The sequence below is a fragment of the Chenopodium album genome, chromosome 22 (assembly GCF_948465745.1).
Source record: "Chenopodium album chromosome 22, dcCheAlbu1.1, whole genome shotgun sequence".
Taxonomy (NCBI): Eukaryota; Viridiplantae; Streptophyta; class Magnoliopsida; order Caryophyllales; family Amaranthaceae; genus Chenopodium; species Chenopodium album.
The window spans coordinates 37,949,056-37,966,406 of record NC_137855.1 but is presented as its reverse complement, the minus strand read 5'-3'; the positions used below and the strand labels follow the sequence as shown (position 1 = coordinate 37,966,406).

At 33.1% G+C, this 17,351-nt stretch overlaps 1 protein-coding gene and 1 pseudogene across 1 annotated transcript; both read left to right on the top strand.

Moving 5' to 3' along the window:
• Positions 1–1,914: 1,914 nt before the first annotated feature.
• Positions 1,915–3,070, top strand: LOC145605064 (fatty acid desaturase 4, chloroplastic-like). Its single transcript, XM_081661079.1, has one exon. It carries the CDS (start codon positions 1,993–1,995, stop codon positions 2,914–2,916), a length of 924 nt encoding a protein of 307 aa, XP_081517205.1. The 5' UTR covers positions 1,915–1,992; the 3' UTR covers positions 2,917–3,070.
• Positions 3,071–9,526: 6,456 nt separating this feature from the next.
• Positions 9,527–10,318, top strand: LOC145604355 (fatty acid desaturase 4, chloroplastic pseudogene; annotated as a pseudogene).
• Positions 10,319–17,351: the final 7,033 nt, after the last annotated feature.

The window sequence follows — 17,351 nt, the reverse complement described above, 5'->3', positions numbered from 1 at the left end:
TCATATAACACTATCGAGTAACTCCTATAACACTGACAAAGTAACCCCTATAACACTGATCGAGCAACTCCTATAACACTGACGAAGTAACCCTAATAATAGCTAGCCATACAATGTGGCCAGCCCACATATAAAAGTTGGTGAAAAAAAATTAAAGTCTCTTTGTGTTATCCTTTTTTTATATATAATAATAAAAACCTCCTTTTTTGCAAAGCTACGCCCGTGGCATATCAACTTTTTTTTTTTTTTTTAATTTTTTTTATACCTTTGCTCTAACATTTTTTGTATTTTATAGCATTCTTCTAGGTCAATCGATCTGTTATATACTTTATGATTATTTCGTATAATTCACCTAATTATTGTATCTAAAAATTAACCTCTTTAGTTTATCCCGCATAAATTTTTACCAAAAATATTAACTTTGTATAATACTAAACTCATATAATTCAACTATACTCGAACAAATTAAATACACTATAGAGGACATACAAGTTGCGCTTTTAAAATGATATATAGGGTTGGAACTTGGAAATAGCCAAAATGTTGAATAAATTTTGACTATTTTTGACTTGCTAGCTCTAATTTTCTTTTTTTAAAAAAAATTTAGAGAGAAAAGAGAGTTTGTTTTAAGATTGTCATAACTTAGTGTCAAAAAAAAAAAAAAAAAAAAAAGATTGTCATAACTTATCAACATGTCTATTTTATTTTCGAGTGTTTAATTTGATGGTGTTTATTATATTTATGTGCGTAACCAGTTGTGCCACCGGGCCCATTAGCCATCAGCCCATCACCATTAGTCTATTATTTTTTTTTGAGGGCCATTATTAGTGAAATTAGAATCGAAATTGAAAAGAAAAAGAAAAAAAGGTACTCCATAGACACTATTGAACACATATTTGCCTCATGTTCTTAGTAGCATCTTGGAATATACGGCTATTTGCCTACTATTTTGGCGCACTAGCTCCTTTCTAACAAAGAAGAGCTATTTGACAACCAATTCCGTATATCATTTTTCTCTTCTACCTTTAATTTTGGCATATTGAATTGCAAAATGCAATACTTGTAAATTTGTGGAGGAAAATAATTAGGAGAAAAAGAAATGAGTTGGAAGTTTGATTACTTCAGAATACTAACAACGGAGTAATTCTTTGAGCTTGTTCCTTAGCTTGATTCCTTCTATATATCTTCAACCCTTAATACAATTTTTTTATCAATTTGTTGGAAAAAAGCCATAAAGGGATTATGATATATACTAGTTTTGAATTTATTATGCCTTTAATACTATCGTATATATAAGACTTTCACTAACTAAAATTGTTGACATTCACATTTTAATTTATAGATAGAATTATGTTTACATATTCAAATCTTTCTACTCACTTTCATTTTCTACACGTTTTTAGAATTCTACTTATTATTACATTATTCTTTTAAAACAACTTTTGATTCTATTTATTTATCTTCTACGTACATTACATTCTACCAACCTCATTTTATCCTAAAAGTAAAAATACTTGTATATATGATCCATCCTGTTATTTGAAGCATTTTTATAGCCCCACGTATTTTTATTAATTAATGAATTACAAATAGTTTTCAATCGAAAATATATCAAGCTTGATACCAAAATATCAAATATGACTTGCTAATTAATACGAAGTACTAACTAATTGACATGATCATAAGTCATAACTAATACGTAGTATAAACAAGTGACCCCCCATATCACCATCTTAAAAGTTTCTAAATTGAGGCATCCAAATAGTCCCACGCATCTCTTCTCCATACCACATTACTTATCTTTCCTATCTTCTCATCCACCACAAGTCCCTTCTCATCAACTCCAACCACATTAATTTATTTATTTTCTTCTAATTATTATTTTCGATCTAGTAAATGCATTTACAAAATATATTGTCCACTTATAAAATACCAACCTCTATCATATTGATCCCGTTAGGCACCCCTGCAAGTCTACTCCCTTAATGTCCAATGTCAATCTTACCTCAACAAAAGAACCTCTTTAAGAGTCCTTACCAACATGCTAACAAAAACTACCAAATTATCCACATCATTCGAACTCGGGTTCGTTGCACCGCCACCCCGGTAAAACCAAACCTTGGTCCAACCCGTTTAGTAGTCAAACCAAGTTCTACGCAACCTACACCGGCTCAAGTTCCAATAACCCCTAAAGGACCTAGGCCGGATGATCCGGCCTTAAAGTCCACGTGGGGCCATAGAGCCTGGTTGGCTAGTGGGTGCACAACTTTGCTAGTTTCTCTAGCAAAGTTTGTAGCTGTTTCAGCAGATTCCCATATTTGGGCCGAGCCTATTTTAGCTGGCTTAGTCGGGTACGTTTTGGCAGATCTAGGGTCCGGAGTCTACCATTGGGGCATCGACAACTATGGGGATGCCACAACCCCGTTATTCGGAGGCCAAATTGATGCCTTCCAAGGGCACCACAAATGGCCATGGACCATCACAAAGCGCCAATTTGCTAACAACCTCCATGCATTAGCCAAAATAATAACCTTCACGGTTCTACCCATTAACCTAGTCCTCAACGACCCGATCCTACTCGCATTTGTCGGATCCTTCGCGGGTTGCATCATGTTTAGCCAACAATTTCATGCATGGTCACACTCAACAAAGAGCAAGTTACCACCAATAGTAGTAACGTTACAAGATTTGGGGGTACTAGTATCGCGATTAGAACATGCTAATCATCATCGTTCTCCTTACAATAGTAACTATTGCATAGTAAGTGGAATTTGGAACAAATTTTTGGATGAAAATAAGATTCTTGAAGCACTTGAAATGGTCATATTTTTTCAATTAGGAGTTAGGCCAAGGTCTTGGAGTGAACCTAGCTTGGAATGGACTGAGGAGAGTTCTATACCTTCTTCCTTGCCTTAATGATGAAATTTCTATTATATTTTCTGTTCATATACTTTTTATTTAAACATTTGTTCTCCAATATATTTAGTTTGTACAACAATTCGTGAAAAATCTTCTCCATTCTATTGTATACAAGAAATTAATAATGGAAGAAATTTTTTTGCATACGTTACGTAAACTATTCTTTAATTTTTGTGTGTATAGATCGATTATTCAAAGGTTTGATAGCTGAGGAAGAGAATTTAAGAACAATGTCTTATTAGGAAACCAGCAAAGTCAATTAGTCTCAGTACTACGGACTACACAGAGTGTTATATCGTTACAGCCCTATTATGTAGATTCTTTATTATAATTCTTCTTTCAATACTTATTTTTACTAAATTGAAATTATTTTAACCAAATATTAATTTTTTATAGGTAAAGTGATCATGACTTTATTCTAAAAAGCATTATTTAAAATAATTTTAACACAAAAATTACTATCATGAAGATAGATTCATGCTTTTTTATTCCAATCGCACATTAACTTTAAATTAATTACTTAAAAGTATGGTGAACTGTGAAGCCCAATCAATTTTGTCACAAATACAAAGTACAGTTTTAGGGCTTGTTCAGTTCAGCTCCAATCAATTCAGTTCAGCTCCAACTCCTAATTTCCTTCTCTCATAAAATATTCATTTCAGCTCAATTCAATTCAGTTCAGCTTCAATCAGTTCAATTTAATTCAGCTCAATTCAGTAAATGTGATCATACCCTTATTCCGTCCACTATAGCTTGAAGAAACCTAAATAAGAATCCAATTAAACTATCGTTGAGTAGTACCAAAAAGAGGGGAAAGGTAACTACTAGTCTACTACTTCCTTAGTCACTTTTTAAAAAAGGGACAACGGAAGTATTCATTACTTATGCATTGAGCATGACATTTTTATTCCTGTATGTATTGTTAGTTGGCTATGAGCAGATCTTCAAGGTGGCCCATCATGGTCTAGCCCGCCAGTACAAGCCCAATAAAAATCAACATAGTTAAAAGCCCAACTTAAAAAGGAGCCAGCTCTACGTACTCTCTTGCTCTTTATCAATCCAAGTTTCTTGCTCTACTTACAAGTAGCTATGCTAATTAATTATCTCATACACAAATACACAATAACTACTCCCTCCGTCCCTTAATACAATGCCTCTTTTGAGCATTTATTCCTCACATAATAAAGAGAAAGAGACATTGTATTAAGGGAAGGAGGGAGTACTAAATAAAGGAAAGCAAAGCCCTTAATTGTATACACATTTCGGATAAGTCTTATAGTTCTTTCATCACATATAAATATTGTATTGAAGGAGCGAAAATAATGGAAAAGACAAGATGATTTATTGTGATGTTTTCCACTTTGAAAATAATGTATAGAACATGTGGGCATATTATCATACATATGCGCATATCACATATCCTTGACATTTTCTAAAAATTGGAAAATTTAAAATGCAAGACAATTGACATTAAAGACTTAGGGTCTATTCGTTTCAGCTTAATTTCAGTTCAATTCATCTCTTAATTTTCTTCTCTAAAAAATATTCAGTTTAATTCAGCTCCAATCAGTTCATTTCATCAGCTCCAATCAGTTCAGTTTTACTCAGTTCAGTAAACGTGAATAGACCCTTAGACAAAGTATTAATGAGGATTTAATCAAAAAACAGTGATAGAAAAGGTCAAAAGAATTCCTTTGTTATAAATAAATGAAGCAAAGCTAAGTTTTTTTTTTATTATTTATATAAACTATTAACCGAAAAAATAGTACTCGTATGATTTACATAGAGAATTTAACTCCGTAAAATATATCAAAACTCCTTAATTATGCTTGTTTTCTTAATCAACTTCTCAATCTACTTATGCAAACCATTTGAACCCACTAGGCTCAATGGAGTTCTTTTCCTCCTGGCCTCATAGGCCCTAAACTCCGCTATCAAAAGTTATGATTTAATTTCAAATTTCATGCCCCCTCTCATTAAAATATCTTCTTACAATTAAACTTAATTTGTGCAACCCTTCATAATATACGACAATTAATTAATTAGAATAGAGGTTTATATTATATGGAGTATTTGATTTAATAGTTGAAAAAAAAAATATGTATCTTAAGGGAAAAAAAAAAAACCATTTTCATATAAATAATGTGACTTAATTAACTTATTCAAGATAAACTGTAATAGGCTCTATTAGCTTAAAGATATCCACATGAATATTGTATGGGTTCATTTATTATCTCATACACAATACCTACAAAATAAAGGAAAGCAAAAGCCCTTAATTGTATACAGCTATAAACATTTCGGATGCACAATAAGTTCATTGAACTCACTGATTTTTTGAGGAAAAAAAAATTATTTAAAAAAAATCAGAAAAAAAAAGAGAATAAATAGAATATGTGTGCATAAGTTAAATAGGTAAAGAAGCGCAGCTCAATAGTAGCAAGGGTTTCAGTTTGTGCGCTTGGGCCTCATAGGTTTGAGGTTCGATTTCTAGCCTCGCCCTTTTATTTTATTTATTCCCTTTTTTCGGAAAAATACAAGATTATCTTCATGATAAACAAAACTTGTTTATCTAGTGACATTTTCGTAAATAAATCAACAATCTTCCGCCTTTTTTTTAAAAAAAATTCCTTCTTAAACTCTTAATATTACTACTTGAACTTAAATTTTTTTCCCCCTCTTTTCCTTTACCCTCACTACCTTTTTCTCCAAAATATATGAAAGCCCATATGCTTGTATAAGCAATTTTAATTTTTTCCCCTCTTTTCCTGTACCCTCACTACATTCTTCTCCAAAATATATGAAAATTCGAGTATAAGCCATTTTAATTTTCCCCCCTTTTTAATACCAACATTTTATATTTTTTACAAAAATATAATTTAAGATATTTAAATGATAAAAATGTATATTGGCAAATATGAAATTACCAACTTTATAATAATAATAATAATAATAATAATAATAATAATAATAATAATAATAATAATAATAATAATAATTTTAATAATAATAAGGTTCGGGCTCTTCACCTTTGACGCAATCGGGGTTGTCTGACTTCGTTCCTGGTCGTGCTGTGTCGGCGGTGGCTCAGCGGAAGCGGGACAAGTATGGGACGCGTTGCAGGGCTATTGGCTATGGTTTTCTTCCTTTCTCCTTTTCTTCGTTGGGGGAATTAGAGAAGGATGTTGTTGCGTTGCTAAAGCGGGTTCAGGCTTTCGCTAAGACTCAGGATATTGGTGCTCGTGCAGCTGCTCACATCTTCAGCAGGATAGGGTTCGCTATAGCTAGAGGGGTGGGGGCCCAGATTGTATCTCGGCTCCCCACCAATTTCTTGTAAATTGATTGACTCTGTAGGTTTTGATTTTTGATATAATAATAATAATAAAGGACCGAAGCTATTTATTATTATTCAATCATTTTGAATACACACTTCTGACTTCAATACACCACCGTGGTAGATAAGTCTTATAGTTCTTTCATCACATAAAAATATTGTATTGAAGGAGCAAAAATAATGAAGAGGACAAGATTATTTATTTTGATGTTTTCCACTTTGAAAATAATGTATAGATCAAAAAACATGTGGCATACAAATTTTTTTTTTTTTGAACGGATGTGGCATATAATTTATTATATGAGCGTATCAGATATCTTTGACAATTCTAAGAATTGAAAAAAAAAAAAAAATGCAAGACACTTGACATTAAAGACTTAGGCAAAGTGCTCGGTATTAATAAGGAATTAATCAAAAAACAGTACGTGATAGAAAGGGCAAAAGATATTAGTTTTCTTTGTTATAAATAAATAAATAAAGCAAATCTAGTAAGCTACGATATTTTATTTGTATAAACTATTAACCGAAAAAAATAGTATAGTACGATTTACACAGAGAATGTTACTCTGATAATAATATTAAAGCTCCTAAATTAAGCGCGTTTTTAATCAACTTCTTAATTTACTAATGAGAACCATATGAAAGTAAACCCTCAAGCTCAATGGAGTCCTTTTCCTCCTCAGTCCTCATTAGTCCTAAACTCCACTATCAAAAGTTATGGTTTTTTATTTCATGCTCTCATACATTCATTATAGATAAATTTCTCTAGTATCTCTTGTCACATTCATTTACATTCAAATATCTTGTTAAAAATAAAAGGGTTAGAACAAAGGGTTTATACTTTATATTATACGGAGTATTTTAATTTAATGGTTGAAAAAAAAAGAATTATAAGGAAAAAAAAAAAATAAAAACATTTTCACATGAATAATGCGCGACTTGATTAACTTATTCAAGATAAACTGTAATAGGCTCTATTAGCTTAGAGATATATATATCCACATGAATATTGTATGATTTGATTAGCTTATTCAAGATAAACTGTAATACTTCCTCCGTTTCTTTTTACTTGCAACACAGCCTTGTGACACGTGTTTTGAGGTCGGGTTTATGTAATGTAAACGGATAAATTATTCATTATAATTTTTACAAATGATACTTAACCCTATTCTAATCTTCGTGTCAAAATTATATTGATAAAATCGCTCGTTTACCCTCACTAATCCACTACTACAAAAATTGGCAAAGAGATCCGTTAAAATATGCCTGAGAGACCGCCTCACAACGGGTCTCTATCTCAGGGGTCTGTTTGATAAAGAGACCCGTTCATGGGGGGTCTGTTTATGAAGACAAAGAGACCCGGTGTAGGTGATAGCGGGTCTGTTATGTAGGTTATGAATTTAATAATTTAGAAAAAGAAGAGACCCGTTATTTGAGGTAGGGGGTCTGTTTAGTGATATCAAACAGACCTACCATGTCAAACGACAGGTCTCTTTGTTCTCTTATTTTTACAAAAAAAAAAAAAAAAAAAAAAAAAATTAATAAAAAAAAAATTTTGCTTTTTATTTTTGGTATTATTTGAAAGATTTTCATATGAATTTTGAAATTGAACCCTGTTCATAAAAATTGGCGGATCATTCGTCCAAATGATCCACAAAAAATAACAATGGATTAAATTAAAATTAATGTAATACAAAAAAGAAAAAAAATCGTCCAACATAAAATTGCAATATAAAATATACTTCGTATATGATTTTCTTGAATTTTACTATTATAATTACACCAACCAGACTTGAATACTCCATTTTCTATCTCCTTTAGTCCTTTGTTTGAGGATTTAGTGGACGAAATCACACAAATCTGCCAAAACAAAAATATAAGACAAATTAATGTTAATGAAATTGATAAGAGTATAAAAATTCTGACACTCAAATTGGTGATACAACAAAATTTAAATAAGATAAATAAAAAAGCTAATTAATTATGTAACAATCATTCATTAAGAAAATGATATGCTACAGCTGGAAAAAGCGCAAGCTGGAAGAAACCGAACGATTGCTCATTCAAAGGAGGGATTTAATTTCCAACTATAAAAATTCTCTGTGGAAAAGCTGATTAAATCGGAGCATTGGTATATATTAGAACTCCAATTTCAGTAAGCACTTTGGGTTTGCATGATTTACTTAAAATTTAACTAATACCAAAAAATAACTCCCAGGAATTACAACAACATTAATCTCCAAGAAACCTCCATTATGCAAAGAAATGACCCCGAAGGAGAGATCCAAAAATACAACTAGAATGAAGATGGAAGCAGTTGTAAACTTTATATTAAATACAATTCAAAAATTTAATAACAACCACATTATAAATATCAAGAAAATTTAAACTGAAAATTCAATGGATAGATTAATTACCTCAATTTTTAACCGAAGTTAGGTCATCAATTAAACAACAATTCTTCATAATTTTTAGATCTATTATCGAACTATAATCGGACCTTAACGACATACTCGAACTTCAAAAAGATATATAAATGTAGAGTAATCGAAAAGATCCCCTTTTTACCATTCTTAAAGTAAATGTAGCGAGAAGGGATGAAGGAGCACTGGTTTGATTCAATGGAGAAGGGATGAAGAAGTGACGGCGGCTTCCCAGAGAGAAAATGAGGGTTTTAATTATTAGGGGTTGGGGTTGGGCTTGGACGGAGGCTTTGAAGAGAGAGATAGTAGGTGAACTGGTTTGTAGGGAAATATAATGATAAATAAGGAGCAAATAAAGTTAAGAGACCCATCAAAAAAGAAACAGACCCCTTATTTTTCTTTTCTCATTAGAGATGTGGGACCTAGTAAAATGAAGAGACCCGTTAACTTTGATAACTGGTCTCATATTTTTATTTTATTTTTTCTCATACATATAAGAGACCCGTTATAATTAAAATTGGATCTTTTACATCTAACAGACCCGTTGGTTAAATAACGGGTCTTTAATTAGGGGTCGTTTTTCCAAGTTTTGTAGTAGTGATCATCTCCTAAAACTGCGTGCCTAAAAGGTGTGTTGCAAGTAAAAGAAAACGGAGGAAGTATTGTATAATTTTATTTTGTCCTCCACAAGTTTGGCAAGTTTGCCCAAAATCGGCAACAATTTTTTTTTTTTTTTTTTTAGTTTATATTAATTCTATTATTGATCTTCCGTGTACGTATGTCCACCATGTCCTTTTTTTTATTTAAGGTACCACCCGTTAAACACTTTTCAACATGAATGTGTCCAATAATGTCAATTTCCACAAAAGTCGAACCGAGCTCTACTCAACCCATAATGGTGGCTCAAGCTAAGATCACCGAGGGGCTTAAGCCCAATGATCCGGCTTTCAAATCCACATGGGTTCACCGAGCTTGGTTAGTTAGCGGGTGCACAACTGTGCTAATTGCCCTAACCAAGTCAATAGTGGCCTCGATCCATTCCCATATATGGGTCGAGCCAATCATAGCTGGCTTGGCTGGGTACGTTGTTGCAGATCTCATGTCTGGAGTCTACCATTGGAGCGTAGACAACTATGGGGATGCAAACACCCCCATATTTGGAGCTCAAATCGACGACTTCCAAGGGCACCATGACATGCCTTGGTACATCACAAGACGTGAAGTAGCAAACAACCTTCATGCACTAGGCCAAGCCGCGACTTTCATTTTCTTACCTATTAACCTCTTTTTTAATGACGCGATCTTAATGGCATTTGTTGGATGTTTATCGGCTTGCCTCTTATTTAGCCAGCAATTTCATGCATGGTCTCACTCAACAAAGAGCAAGTTACCTCCAATAGTTGTGACCTTGCAAGATTTGGGGGTGTTAGTGTCACGCACACAACATGCTGCCCACCATCATGCTCCTTTTAATTGTAACTATTGCATAGTAAGTGGAATTTGGAACAAATTTTTAGATGAAAATAAGGTTTTTGTGGCATTTGAAAAGTTTATATTCTTTTGGTTTGGAGTTAAGCCAAGGTCTTGGAATGAGCCTAGCTTGAAGTTGACTAAGGAGAACTCTACACCAGCTCTTTCCTAGTCTCAATCATAAAGTGTCTTTTTAAATCACTTATTTTGTATTTGTTTAATGAATTTAAATTAGTATGAACAATCTAAATAATGTAATCTATGTATTATTGATGAAGGAAATATTAGTAGATCTCTTTATAATACAATAGTTTTCAGGTTCATGCAATGCAAAAGATACTTTATTGGTGAATATAACATTAAAAAACATGCATAAATATGCATGATAGATATTGTGTTTTATGTAGTATAATACTTAACAAAAATGATTGATTTCGCAAAATGCAAAGATACAATAAGTAACTTGAAGTCTTGAAGCTTAGTATGTCAAAGTCTAAGCTAGCAAATACTACCTCCGTTTCCTTTTAGTTGACACGTTTTGACTTTAGCACTATTCATTAGCGGTGGGCATGGGCCGTGCCGGGCCTACCGTGGGCCGTGCCTAGGCGGGCCATGAACAGTGTCGTGCCGGGCCGTGCCGGCCCACGGTGGAGGCGGGCCGTGCCGTGCCGTGCCGGCCTTCAAGCTTCCCCTGTCCACGGCACGGCCCACCGTGCCGGTCGTGCCGTGCCGGGCCGCCCGTCGTGCCGGCCACCGTGCCGGCCCACGGCTTACCCTTTTTTCTTTTTCTTTTTTAAAAAAAACAATTAAAAAAAACTTTAAAAAAACTTGAATTTTTTTTATGAAAGAAAAAATTGAATTGAATAATTATACAATTTAATATTTGAATTTAATAATTATTAAATTTTTTATGGAGTTAAGTTATATTAAATATTGTTTAAATTATATTAATATTTATTGTTCATTCATAATTTACTATATATCATATTATTCATATAACTATATAAGTATTAGACAAAAATTAAATAACAATATAACATATTCCATAAAATTAAAAGTTGAAAAAATTCATTCATAAAAATTTATTAAGTAAAAGATAATATGAAGTACAAGTGTACAACTAACAATAATTGATGAATAACTTATTTTGTTATTTTATTATACGGCTAATGTTAATAGAGTACATAGCCAACATAGGAAATACTAACATTTTCACTAATTAATAGAGTACATAGGAAATACTAGAATTTTCGCTAATTAATATTAATTCTCGAGTTGTTGGTAATCTTCAATCAAGGTCTTCATTATCTTCTTCGTCTTCATCTTCGGCTTCATGTTCACTAGCTAATGCGGAGGAGCTAGTTGAACCAGAACGATCGGAACCATCGATGTTGTCGTTGGCCGTAAAAGTACGATCTTGGATGCGTTCTTGGGCATCCATCCAATCCTTCAAGCAAACACACATTTCTAGTGTTTCGGGCAACAAACTTGTTCTTCTATCGTCTAGAACCCTTCCCGAAGCACTAAAAGCTCGTTCGGAGGCAACGGAGGAGGCTTGGATGCTGAAAATATCACGTGCCATTGCCGCCAAAATTGGATGCTTTGTGCTTTGGGATTTCCACCAATCTAGGATGTCCATCCCCAACCTCGAATCTTCGTCCAAGCCTTTCATGAAGTCGTAGTTTAAGTACATTTGCAACTCCGAAACATCGCTTTGTGTTCGCCTTGATGATGATCCACTACCTGAAAACTTAGATAACATGTTAGCAGCTTGGGCCGCCAAACTTTTGCCCGTTTTACTTACGCTTTTGGATGTTTGAGAAGGGGCAAAATGAGTGACGGTTCCATATTTAGATTCATAAACTCTATATAACTCAAAAAATTTATCTTTCACATGATTTTTATATTCTTCGGCACCATCACCGAGTTGCATGCATTCATAGTAAATATCAATTAGCATAAATGTGCCATCATACTTTGATCTAGGATCTAAAATAGAAGCAAACATATAAACCATAGGAAGCTTAGTGTAATATTTACGCCATTTAGCCTCCATTTGTGGAACATAATCATTGTAATCTTGTTGTGATCGATGTTGAGAAAGAAGTTGAGCAAATAAACATGCATTTTGAAGGAAAGAATGAATGCAAGGAACATAAACAGAAGAAAAACAGTGAGTCATACTATATAATAATTGTAAAAATTGCATATATTTTTCACAATTATCCCAATCGGAGTCTGCTATCATGAATTGTGGATACTTATTATTGTAAAACAATGAAAATGGAACTCTATACGAAATTGCCTGACTCAACATGTCATAGGTGGAGTTCCACCTAGTTGGACAATCCGTTTTTATTCTAATAGGCTTTATCTTATTTTGCTTAAGATATCGCCTCCATTCCTGATACCTACTGCTAGAAGACATAATAGACAAAACAGCATTTCGAATTTTGGAATAGTATGGACCAATTGCTTCTTGTCCATCCTTAACACACAAGTTTAAAACATGACAAATGCATCTAATATGTAATGCATCTCCATCCATTATGACATTATGCAAGTTTGGTTTAATTAGATTAGCACTAGCTGTCATGGATGTTGCATTATCAAACGTCATGGACATGATTTTGTCCCTAAGACAATATTCATCAAGAGCACTCATAATACAATTAGAAATATTAAAGGCCGTATGGGGGTATTCAAGCATTTTGAAATAAATAATACGTTTTTGCAATAACCATTCACTATCAACCCAATGACAAGTAACACACAAATAATGTAAACCATAACCACCATCCCATGCATCAGAAGTTATAGAAACTCTTGAAGTAAGAGTTTTAAGTTCTTCAATTAATTTCATTTTGTATTCTAAGTAAGTTTTCATGGCAGCTGTTTTAACGGTTTTTCGGGAGATTTTTTTGTGTTGGGGTTGTAGTGCTCGTTTAATGTAATTGTTAAACGGATCACTTTCAGCAAAAAGAAAAGGTTGTTCGGCTTGGACTATCATTCTCCCAAGTTCATCCCTATCCCTCTCATAATTGTAAGTGAAGCCATAAGGATGGAATTGAGAAATTTTTGGTTGAGTTGGGTCAGTACTAGGGGCACCACATTTTTCACTGTGTCGGTTTAGGTGCCCCGTACCGCCTTTGGCTGGAGCCGAATAAACATTACCACAAGTTTTACACTTGGCTTTTTCACCATCTTTACTTAACAAGAAATATTGCCAACATTTACTCTTTCGGTTTTTCAAAAGGGTCATTTCTTCTTCGGTGTACCATTCAATGAATGAGTTATCAGATGGGGGAATAGTATTTTGGACGGATGGGTCACTAGAGCCGGCAGGTTGTGTGTTGCTTGCTTGAGTTGTTTGATAGTTAAATTCAAAAGGCATATCATGTGCGGAGGCATAATAAGGTGGAGATTGGGTCCTTTGCCATGGTTGGAATGCCCCTTGTTGATCTAATCCGGTGGGAAAACCGGTAGAAAACCCGGGGTGGGTGGGATTGGCCATTGTAGGGATTTGCATAGTAGGGATTTGCATTGTAGGGAGGGGCATAGAAGAGCCTTCCAATGATCGTTTAGATTTGGCTTTTTTAGAGGAGGATTGGTTCGGGTTTGATGTCATGATTAATTAAGATTATTAACTAATAAATAATAATTAACAACAATATTAACAATTATAACAAATTAACAATTATAAGTTTATAACACTAACAAAGTAACAAATTATAACAAATTATAACAATTAACAAGTATAAGTATAACTAGTAATACTAACAAATTAATAACAATATTAATAACAAATTAACAAGTAAACAACAATTAAAATAATATTAATAATAACAAGATAAAGATAAGAAAGATCTTACAACCGTGCTTCAAAGCTTTCCACTAAACCGAAACCCAATTTTTTTTCTTAATTATTACTTAATTAGTAATTTAGTATAAGAGAATAAGAGATTAAGAAATATTAAGAGATTATAATTTATAAATTATAATATATGAGAATAAGAGAGTAAAAGAATGAGATGAGAAGATGAGTTGTGAAAAGAATTGGAAGTTGAGGGTGGTATTTATAGGTGAAAATAGAGCCGTTTATAGCCGTTTATAGCCGTTGGAGGGAAATAGAGCTGCTGCCAACTAGCCGTTACCCACGGGCTGTGCTGCGGGCCGTGCCGGCGGGCCATCACGGGCTCGTGCCGGGCCGGGCCATTTTTTGTTTTTTTTAACGCAGCCCGCACGAGGCATGAGGGGCGTGCCGTCGTGCCGGGCCGGGCCACTCAGCGGGCCGTGCCGTGCCGGGCCATCCTCGGGCCGTGCCCGGGCCGCCCGCGTGCTGACCCGGCCCATGCCCAGCTCTACTATTCATCCACCTCCCTTTGACCGTATTTTGTACTTTATACGTAATGAAAAATATAGTCATGAGGGATCTTGTTAGATTCGCGTTATATACTTTCAAAATATCAACTTTTCAAAATTTTTGCTTGTCGACAATTAAAGATATTAATGATTGAATAAGTGCATTGGCAAACGTGACTAAAGAAACGTGTCAACTAAAAAGAAACGGAGGAAGTATGCGACTTGTAATAGTGTGGCGCGTTCACTATTATAATTGTACCCTTTTTAGTCTTTCATACATCTTACTCTATTATGTGCCGACTTGTAATAGTGTGGCGCGTTCACTATTATAATTGTACCCTTTTTAGTCTTTCATACATCTTACTCTATTATGTGTTATCCTTTATCTTGACTTCATTCTCAAAACATATCTCATTATATTTCATCTTCTAAAAGTTAATTATGAATACCACCACATTGCTATTTGTTAATCCACCTCCGATTTCCCTCTTCTCCTCCTTTCTTCAAGTTAGGATCTTCGTTCTTTTATTTTTTATATATACACAACGTATATAAACTCAACATGGAGTTCAACCATCAGTTTAAACTTTTGATTACATTGAGTTGGTTCTTTAAAAATTTGTTCTCTCTTAGCATGACTACTCTAAATCTAATGAACTATAGATTTTTTTGGGCAGTGTAGCGTAGAGCTAGACATAGACAATAGTATACACTAATACACAGGTGGGGATGGAGGATCGTCTTCCCCTATGTACATGTTCATTTTGATTTTACCATTTGGAATGTTGCATATTTTCTAATATAATACAAAATAAGCTTTTTTCTTTTTGCATATGTATATTTCAAACCTAAAATCGAGATGAATTTAACAGGATCTCATATGATGACTATGTATTCAAATATACGTAGTATGTATTTTCTTTAAAAAATAGGTCATTATCAAAATGATAAAAGTATCTCATGCAATAAAGATTGTGGAATGTTAATCACATAATCTTGCAATCATAAGTGGAAAAAAAAAAAAAAAAAAGAGTAAACATGATACAGTGCGGAGTAGTTGTATGTCAAATAAAGTACATGCTAATCCTAGCAAATTAAGGAGTTGATTGGGTGCAAATTAGAAAATATATTATGCATTAAAGGGGAGAAAGCGATCGATAATAATATCAATTTATGCACTACAAAGGATCCATAAACTTAGGGCTCGTATGGCATTAATGTAGTTTTTTGTTTTTTTTTTTTTATTTTTTTTATTTTTCAAAACCATATGTTAAATGTCATAAAATGTATCAAAAATTAGTCAAACTTTTTAAAATCATGTTAATTTTGAAAACTGGCAACTAAAAAGTAGAAACACCTTTTTTGTTTTGTAAATAGAAAACTGAAACCAAAAACGATGCCAAACAAGCCCTTAGTTATTGATGTTTGGTTATTACTATATTAGTATAAGAACAGAAGAGAAAGGAAGGGAAAGGAAGGTGTTTTTATTTTCCAAATTTGGTTAATGATAGAAAATGCAAGGAAGAGAAAGAAAATTTATATCCAGTATTGTATAATATTTTTGTTTTTCTCTTTGTAGTCGAATTCCTCCAATATTAGGAGAAAAGGGGAGCTAAAATATTGTAAAGGAACTTTCCTCAGCTCCCAGTTACATTCCTTATCTTTGGATACTCATGTCATTTATTCAACCAGACATGGGAATATTATTTATTTATTTTTTTATTTTTTGACGAGAAGAAATAGGACTTCATTTATGAAAGATAGCCAAATGGCACGAGAACATTTGTTAGGATAGATGAAAACTGACAAGGATTCTTGGTAAATCTACTTATGATGCATATTGTCAACAGTAGTCTAAGGAGGCATAGTTTAAATCATTAATATCGTATCACGTATGTAGGAATGAATAGAATTGTTTCTTGCCTAAATTTAGCATTAGTATTTTTTAAGAACTTGTGGTGTGCCATATTGAACTTAACTAGCCTTTTGGCCCGTTCGATGCACGGGTTCTTACCTAAGTTAGTTCATATGTAGGTATGTTTTTCAATAGTTGAAACTTTTGATATGAAATACGAAGTAATTGTTTCATTGCTAAAACTAAAAGGGAAAAAAAGAATGAGGGTAGATCAATGGAAAAAGATAATGAAACTTAGTTACGTATATATACATGAAGATTGTAGGATATGAAATGACATATTAGTTTAAGTTATGTTTTAAGTTTAGGAATTAAAAAGACAATTTTTATATAATTCAATTCATATGTTTATGTGAAGCATATTAATTGGTTCAACTTTATTTTATTATGATGGAAATGAAACACTTCATTTTCTTAATTGAATTTGCAAGTTATGGAATACATTAAGACTTAAACAAAAAGATTAAAAGGGGTGACATGTGTCATATGTGGTATTGAGTGACTTGTGATGACATGTGTCATATGAAAAATTATGGTTTGTGTTTTTAAATACTAAAGTATAGATATAGATTGATTTACCTCAAAATAAAATAAAATATTGAATGAACTTAATTTATCTATCAAAAATTTATATTTATATCTATACTTTAGTACTTCCTCCGTTAATGGTTATTTGCAACAAAGGAATATTTTATATCTCACAAATAATACCCTTTTGTTGCAAATAACCATTAACGGAGGAAGTATTTAAAGATGAAGCCCAGGGGTATCAATTTCATAAACTTGAAATGTTTATCAAATGGCAATTTGGTAATTATATTGCATTGAATCTCGTGCTGGCTAATTAAAAAATATTTTCACCCTCTTTTAATCACGTGCTGAAGATTGGTCCCTAACCGGCGGAATCTAAACAGAAGAAAGAGAAAGA